The 9289-nt window shown below is 45.5% G+C and overlaps 1 protein-coding gene across 1 annotated transcript in view; it reads right to left on the minus strand.

Annotated features, from left to right (window-relative positions):
• Positions 1 to 9289, minus strand: part of LOC119375141 (epoxide hydrolase 4-like) — a 46305-nt gene that overhangs the window by 24233 nt on the left and 12783 nt on the right. The window contains exon 6 of the mRNA XM_037645335.2: positions 6106 to 6320. Coding sequence (XP_037501263.2) covers positions 6106 to 6320 — 215 coding nt within the window. The remainder of the gene's footprint in view (positions 1 to 6105; positions 6321 to 9289) is intronic.

The following is a 9289-nucleotide window of genomic DNA, read 5'->3' on the forward strand; positions in this document are numbered from 1 at the left end:
TTACGTCGACGTTTCGGTCAGAGCCTGACCTTTCTCAGGCTCTGACCGAAACGTCGACGTAATAAATGTTTTCTTGAAGTGCCACCTCTCATACTTATACGGCAACCAAAGGCAACCACTCCTGCAACTATATATATATATATATATATATATATATATATATATAATATATATATATATATATATATATATATATATATATATATATAGAGAGAGAGAGAGAGAGAGAGGAGAGAGAGGGTATAACACAACGGAGGCGTTGTCAACAGTGATATAAATATTTATTTCCCAACAATTTCGGGAGGGGACCTCCCTTCCTCAGTGGATGAGTTAAAACTGACGTCGAAGTTCGAATTTGCTTCTTGCCGCGTCACTCTCGCCTTAAAGGACATTTCCGAGAGTGGGGGAGACAGATTACGGAAAGAAGAAAAAAAGGAAAAAGAAAAAATAAAAAACGGAAAAGAAGAAAAGGAGAGAGAGGAACACCGACGAAGTCACGAGGCGAGGGGAAAAAAGAGAGAGAGAAAAAAAAGCGAACTCCGTATGGCCTCAAGTGTTTGCCGGTTCGCGTCTTGCGCAGGGCCAGCCAAAAGAGAAAGAGATTCTTTATTTGGGAAAATTAGGTGAATATTGGGGGTAAGTGACGCAGTAACTGTCTCTCAAACGAGGACACCACAACCTTGACACCTGGGGGGAAAGGGGAGAAAAGTATAGGAGAAGTTAGAGTTAGAGTGGAGGAGGAGGCCTTGGGGAGTTAAACACATCACTGGGGGGAGAGGGGGAAAAAGAAGAAGAAAAAAAAAGAGAACACGCGATAAACACATGACTGGGAAAAAAACTGTCGCGGAAGGCAGGATAAGGCATGTGAGGGAAGTGTTCCCTTAATGGGTCGGCTTCCACCTTTCATCTTCGCCCGCTCCGTGTGAATAGCCTCCCAGTGGTAGGGGAGCGTAAGCACTTTACATTGTACAACTAGTGAAAAGAAAATAATCAACAAAAAAAGGAAAGAAGGAGGGCAAGAAAGTAAACGACACTGCACTCGTACGAGCCAGTCAAGAAACAGGCATGGTCCCAATTATGATTCCGTGTTGCCAAATTCATTTTGGCTTATCTCTAGGAGGCAGGAGAGTCTTCCAGGGTCCTCATTGATGCCGGCTGTTAATGTTCTAAATTTAAAAATAAAATATGCCTCACGTTGTTCGCGCGCGCGCGTGTTTTGGAAACCGGACTGTAAAAGAATTACGCTGATATTTTCAAAGCTGTGGTTTGGCAAGCGTAGATGTCTGGATAAGGGTAGCTTCGGCAGTGAAGTGGTGTGGTACCGGTGATTATTAAACCGTAGCCGAAATGGTGTGTTCGTTTGTCCGATGTATTCTTGCCCGCAGACGTTGCAATGTAACATGTATATTACATTGCTCGAGTCAAAATTAAGGTTTTGGGTGATGTTGAATTTGAAATCAGAGAAGCTTGCCTTTGATTCACGCGTTGTGACCATGTGTGGGCATATCTTGCAGCGAGCTTTTCCGCAGGGGCGGCACCCTGGTTCAATTCTGGCGAGGTACTGTCTGGCGAGGTACTGTCTAAACTTCTCGATCTTGTACTAAACCATAACCATTTTGAGTTTAATGGCAAGCACTTCTTTCAGGTCAGTGGCACTGCAATTGCCACAAAAATGGCCCCGAACTTTGCGAGCACCTTTATGGCATTTCTTGAAATCCCATTTATTGAGGGGCGCGCCTTGAAGCCTTTGTATTACAGAAGATTCTTCGACGACATATTTATTATACGGAACCACGATGAGGAGAGCCTTCACCGGTGCATACGGGATTTCAACGAGCTCCACCCATCGATTAAGTTCACGCATAGCATTTCCAAAACTAGCAGTAACATCTTGGACGTCAATGTTTCGGTCAAAAATGAACGCCTTTCAACAAACCTTTACAGAAAGCCTACAGACCGGCAAATGTACCTACATTTCAACAGTAGCCATCCAAGACATTGCAAGACGGGTATTCCATATTGTCAGGCCTACCGGTATAGAAGAATATGCACCGATATACAGGAATTTGACAAACACGATATACAGGAAAAACAAACCCCGCCAGAATTGAGCCAGGGTGCCGCCCCTGCGGAAAAGCTCGTTGCAAGGTATGCCCACACATGGTCACGACGCGTGAATCAAAGGCAAGCTTCTCATATTTCAAATTCAACATCACCCAAAACCCAAATTGTGACTCCAGCAATGTAATATACATGTTACATTGCAACGTCTGCGGGCAACAATACATCGGACAAACGGACACACCATTTCGGCTACGGTTTAATAATCACCGGTACACCGCACTTCCTGCCCAAGCTACCCTTATCCAGACATCTACGCTTGCCAACCACAGCTTTGAAAATATCAGCGTAACTCTTTTACAGTCCGGTTTCCAAAACACGCGCGCGCGCGAACAACGTGAGGCATATTTATTTTAAATTTAGAACATTAACAGCAGGCATCAATGAGGACCCTGAAAGACTTTCCTTGCTCCGAGAGATAAGGCAAAATGAATTTGGCAACACGGAATCATAATTGGGACCATGCCTGTTTCTTGACTGGCTCGTACGTATGCAGTGTCGTTTACTTTCTTGCTCTCCTTGTTTCCTTTTTTTGTTGATTATTTTCTTTTCACTAGTTGTACAATGTAAAGTGCTTACGCTCCCCTACCACTGGGAGGCTATTCACACGGAGCGGGCGAAAATGAAAGGTGGAAGCCGACCCATTAAGGGAACACTTCCCTCACATGCCTTATCCTGCCTTCCGCGACAACAATTTTGGGTGGCCCGACGCAAGACGCGAACCGGCAAACACTTTAGGCCATACGGAGTTTCCTTTTTTTTTTCTCTCTCTCTTTTTTCCCCTCGCCTCATGACTTCGTCGGTGTTCCTCGCTCTCCTTTTTTTCTTTCCCGTTTTTTTCTTTCTTTTTGCTTTTTTTTTCTTTTTTCCGTAATCTGTCTCCCCCACTCTCGGAAATGTCCTTGAAGGCGAGGGTGACGCGGCAAGAAGCGAATTCGAGCTTCCACGTCAGTTTTAACTAATCTCCTGACAAGGGAGGTCCCCTCCCGAAACTGTTGGGAAATAAATATTTATATCACTGTTGACAACGCCTCCGTTGGTTATACCCACTATATATATATATATATATATATATATATATATATATATATATATATATATATATATATATATCTGGTTGTTTACAGTACTAGTGTTGACGACGCCGCAGACGGTCACTTTTTTGCCTTTGATGAGGCATCTAAGACTTCCGGCTAACTAAGCTCGCGTTTACTGCGGCAATGTAGATTATTGTCGACAGTGCCAAGCGATGTTTGTTGTGCCCTACTTTGTGCATCCCTTGACCTGGCGCTGGCAAAAAAATGAAATCACCCAAGACGTATTGCGAAACGGCAAAACCTATGTGATGTGCGCGCCGCTGGCACGGCTCAACCACACAAAATTAAAAACTGCCGTTGAACAAGCGTTAGTAGTCTTGGAATTTCTTGGCCACGGCATAAGGCATTCTCGCTTCAATTCACCCAATCGCGTTCATCCGCGGTTGCAAGGCACTCTGTCCTGCATACGCTCGACACACCATACCACAGCCAAAGGACTGTATGCCGCTTATAGTGAAAGAAAACTCGGCTAGTGCATAGGGATTTAACGTAGAAGAAAGGAAGCCGCCCATATGCGGACAGAACAAACGAGAAACAAAAATGGCGTTTACGTTACTTGTTTCTCTAGTCTTTTGTCGGTATCCGTGCTGTTTACATTCTTCTTCGATATATGCGGCGGCACTAGCCGGCCGCGGCTGCTAATACAGACTAGCGAAATACAGCTGTAGTGTTCGTAACTCATCGACCGACCACCTATAATAGGTGACGCCAACCTTGGTGGCAGCTGGTCGATGCGGTTCGTCTGCATTTTATTCTGATTGGTGATAACGAAAAGCCGTATACCATACATTGGACTCTATAGTCTGGAATGTTTCCTTCCCATTTCTAGCTCACGCCTATAGCCTGATGTGTTCCGCGGCAGGCAGAGCGATAGTCCGTAACTAGCTCCGCTACCAGGCCAAACAGTGAGCGGTGACGGGTGGACGTGAGGGCAGCGCTTTCACGCCCAATAATTTCCCCGTCGTGCACTATGCACCACAACCTGTTTTTCCACCAAATGGAAGGAGTCGTCGTTTGCTACAACACTTGGCCCCCTTTAAGGATGAATCGTCCTGCGGGAGCCGGCCGCGCCAAGCCGATGTCATCATATCCTGTCGGCACTACAAGGACCTAAAAGAAAGATCGTGTCGGCTCGCTATCCCGGTGGCGTGGGCTTCTAAGCGCAATTCCATTCTTTACTCAATCAGCCACCTTTTATCACAGAGGCAGCATGCATATATATCACTGCACAAATAATCCACTTAAGATTGGCCGCCTGTTATCCCGCATAACAACTTTTTCTGCCTTTTCGAGCAGCTACAGACTGGAACGACCTACCCCGGGACATCGTCGCCTTCTGCCTTTCAATGACCGTGTTATTGATCACATGCAATATTAGAAGATTCTTCACTGCTTAATGTTAATCAAAACATAACCCCGCCACCCCTTATGTACTACTGCGCACCCCTCAACAAAGAGGGGGCCTTTAAGGTAATAAAGTGAACTTAATTAAACTCTGCGCAACATTGTTTCAGTGTTGAAATGAACGGTCACCAACTCGCCCAACTTTCAACTTTGTTAACAGTTTCAGCGGTTGTAAGAGAACTATCTCCGGATATAATCTCTTCCTCTCCTCTAGCTAGCCTCCTTGCCACCGGCGTACATGAGAAACCTGTGCGACAAGAGAAGAAAGGCGCGCCGCTGGGAGGGGACGCATTCGGCTAGGCAAGAAGCACTCCAGCCGAAAGGCGGCTCTGTTTTGAACCCACGTGCTGCCTAAATCGAGGCGGACACTTGAGCGCCACGCTACGACGGCGATCATATCTGTATCACCTGTCTTAACTTCGACTAAAGCGATCCTCGGTCTTCTAGCAAAAAAAGAAAAAGAAAGATAGGCTTGTTTATAAAATGCAACTTTATGACGGCCGCTAAAATAGCAGCACGCAAAAGTTGCCATCGGGTACACTGAAGAACGATGTTTCTCGAGTGGCTGAAGTATGTCGCCTTTGGAAACGCTACTGTTATCTGAAGCATCATGGTATGCCTAAAATGTTCGTATATATGAGGCCGCGTTCAGTAAGGTACAAAGCACCTCATGCGCTCGGGCTGTCGTCGTAGCCGTCACGGGCTCTCCTGTCATCGCCCGTCCCGGTAAAGCAAGTGGCAAATAATAAGACGGCGCGTTGGCTAAGGAAAAGCTCTGTTTCAGCGATGGACGCTGCCTGTAGCAATGAGAGGACGCTGTCATATGATTGCTATTCACGTGTCCCTATGGAAAACACAGAGGCTTCGCACCTCACCAGGTTTCACGTTAGCGGAGCTGTTAATTTTTTTTATATAAAGAACGCTTTCCCTCAAGAGTCTGACTAAATGACTTAAGAAACGCTGCATTTGTGATGCTTTGAATGCAGTGTCATTAAAACGTATTGTGAAGTGTGAGTACGAAACATGGCAGATGGGTTCTGTCCATTCAGGCACTTAAGGGTAGAATGCCCTCTTGTTTGTACCAATCATACGTAGTGGTTCTTTGCCCGACTAAGAGCATTGTGTTTTGTAATCTTCGCAACTTCCATGCAATCGGTTACAGTTATTAACTTCGCGAGGGAAGAGTGCTCACTCTGGTACACAGGCGACATGGGCGTTAAAAAATTTCGCCGAAGGACTTCTGTGTTTTGCCTTCGTCACAGCAATCAACCTGGTGTCTGTTTTCCGCATATCCGAGAGAGACTTCAGATTGTCGGTCTGTTAAATCAGAAAGGTTGTCTGAACAGATTAGTGTCTTTCCACATGGCGACATCGCGACAGCACACAGCACACGATCCACTAAGGTTATGCTAAATGGCACACCTGGAAACCAGATGATTGCGTCATATCGCCGAACCGTTTGGTACTGAATTGCGATACGTACGGTGAGATTTGAGTATGCATGCCTTCCATACGTGTCGTTCGTTAGGTCGGGTGGTTCTGTCCGGTTTTTAGGAATAAGTATTGACTGTCCGTATAAAGCAACTTGAACCTTCACGTAAGTTTGCATCCAGATCCACATGCTAGATGCGACTGCAGAGATTATTATATTGGCCACCCATCGAGACATCATGTTGTAACCGCACAAGCAAGCCTTTTCTGGAAAGAAATGGGAGCTGCAAAAAAAAAAAAAACGAACAACAACGGTATGAGTGAATAGAAAAGAAACTATGGCCAGTTGGTGGCAATTCACCGTTTCCTGGTCACAGCGCTAAACAGATGAGAACAAAGGAAAAATACGATCGCGATAAGATCACTATATTACAGCAAAAGATTAATTAATTGAAGAATAAATTCTACTCGACGAATATATTGGCGTCGAATTGTTGTTTAACTCATCGAAGGAAACGGCAGCTATTTGATCGGGCGGAACTGGCGGTGTTGGCCACGAAATGCATGCGGACGGTGACGCGGAATTTTGGCTGACGGCATGCTGCTTAGATCCGGCAGCTCTGTAATGCGTAAAGCGTATTCGCATACTCAACAGCGGCGTGTAAGTGGTCTAGCTCGTACTCGATTATGGAACGACAAGCAAGAAACACTGAGCTTACAGCGTAAGCTGTTATGAGCTCACAACAACGGCCGATTTTGGTGGTGTAGCTGTCCGCCGACGCCGTCCATCGTAGCTATCGCGTACATAGAGAACAGCGTACATATATAATCGCGTACATACATAAAGAACCGCGTTCGAGGGAGATTTGAATCTAAGCCTTCTGCATTGCAGACAAATGCTCCACCTGGCTCTACGACAGTCATGCCAGTGCTTGAACTTTTTTTCGGAAAAAGACCCTATAGAAGCGTCATACATTGCGGGGAAGCGCGTTAGCAGATGTAATATTGCGTGCAGGAAGAGGTAATTCATACCAGACATCACACCGTGTGAAATGCGTAACGAGTGGGTGGTTTAAAGGTTCCGACACGTTACAAGGGGCTCAGTGATATTGCTTCGTCAACCTCATCATCATCCACCACAGCAAAAACTAAGTGTGCTGCTACGCACGTGCGCATATTTGCCTTAGGAATGTGTAGTGGATGCTTCGTTACTTCGTTAAATGAGACGATTTATTGCGTAGTGTGCACCTCAAAACTGTACTTGCAGTAGGCGTCCTAAGATTGTTTGCAGCGGGCTGCATGATGGCTGCGCCGCCAGCTTAATTTATTGTTTTTTTTTTTTTGCTTTGCACTTGTCTTCGTCCTTTGCTTCCGTGGCGCGTCTACTGGTACGATGTGCACATTGTGTGCTTACGAGTATTAACAGAAACCTTGAGCAACGTCAAAGAGTTGGTCGGCATCGCTCTGTGACCTCTGTACACGGCTGCACAGAGCGATGAAAAATAAATGACATGCAGAAACGCGATTGAGTGTGTCTATTGATACACGTCAAGTGCAGAATGACAGCGACTGGAAACGGGTATAGAGCTAATGTGTAGCTATGTCGCACGTAGTAGCCTAGTTTTTCCTACCTACTGCAGGTTCGCGAGGGTATGAATTTCTTGAGCAGTTATAAGAAGCAGTGATGCAATTAGGAAGGATTCCATTATGTCTGGGTGCATTTTCTTGTCGTTGTAGTCTAGAAATGTTGTAGTAGTACGCACATTATAGTGAGCGAGACAGGCACAACAACCGTGGTTTTGTTTGTTTTGGTCGCCTAGAGAAACTGGCTCAAGCCCACAAGGGGAATTGGCCACACTGTTAATTATAATGGGCGCCGCTCGTTGACATTACGGCGATAATAATGTTAGTTCTATTGAGTTCTGGGTGACAAGTACAACACGAGCAGTGCGGGAAGTGCTTGCCACATATTGGGGTATTTTCTATACGTTGGTGCGTTAATGCAGTAGGGCTCGCACATAGGCGAGCCCTAACCTCGACCGACCGCACGACAAAGCTCCGTTTGAAATCGCGTTTTTGTGCAGATTACATTCTTGCATTTTGAACAAAACGGCATCTTTTGTTCTTTTCTTACTATTTGCATACGTTCCCTTCGACTTTATAAATGCTGGTAGTAACAAACTTGCGTGGTGTTTATCAGCAACCTTTTTTTAACAGCCGACCGCTTCAAGCCGGCCGCAATCTGTCCAACGCGAACAAAGTTTTTCTGCGCCGTGATGACATCACCGCGCATAGCCTCATAAAATACCATTGGGTCATTTCACGCCAAACGTCCCAGCCATTTTGGCGACCATCTCAAATGCATTCAAAAAGAATCGTGCTGATTCCTTGCGTTGAAAACAGTTAATTACTAGAATGTTTTGGAGAGACAAAATTTTTGGCCACGTGGGAGCCTTCCAAATATCGCAGACAGTCGCCTGCGATAGACGGCTGTCTGAGATAGGGGGTCGTCTGCGATAAACAGAGGCACACGGTCGTCTGCCTCTGTTTGCCTCACAAATATTTTGGCACTTTCTTCAATCACGCACCTCAAATCATCCCACCGACGCGCGTATCCCACCGCACGACACATCTATATCAAATTACGCCGCACATGATCGCATTACCGCTTTGGCTGCCTCATTTTCTTTCCCCGTAGCAGTGGACTGGAATGGCCTTCCCCGCTACATAGCAGCCATTACGTGTCCATCGTCCTTTGCTTACAACATCACTGTACCTTGTTCGTCATGAAGATCCTTCTTTGTAACCTTCATTTGTTAGCCCACCCCTTAACATTGGTATATAAGGTATTAAAGTAAAGTGCAGGGCAAGAATAGCGGGCTAATGTGTAGAGACAAGGAAGTACTTTTTGAATTATTGCCCGCCATACAAATCCAGGCAGCACGAAAGAAGGAGAATGAATCGAGGGCTCGCTTCTTTGTTAGATACAACCTAACAAATTCAACGCTCGTGCTCGTTGATGGCAGCCAATGTGAAGCTAATGCCTTAGTTACGGATGCTTAAACGTCATTTTTGTTATGCACTAGAAAAAGTAGTTGTAATTGTGTCAAATGTGCACAAAAGGGAAACAGCCATTCAGCTTACCTGCAAAGAATAATAACTTAAGCGGATGAAGCACGCTTATCTCAAGATTTGTTTGGACTCTGTATAGCCTTCCCTTGGACATTTTTTCTTTC

This window comes from Rhipicephalus sanguineus, chromosome 11, assembly GCF_013339695.2.
Source record: "Rhipicephalus sanguineus isolate Rsan-2018 chromosome 11, BIME_Rsan_1.4, whole genome shotgun sequence".
Classification (NCBI taxonomy): Eukaryota; Metazoa; Arthropoda; class Arachnida; order Ixodida; family Ixodidae; genus Rhipicephalus; species Rhipicephalus sanguineus.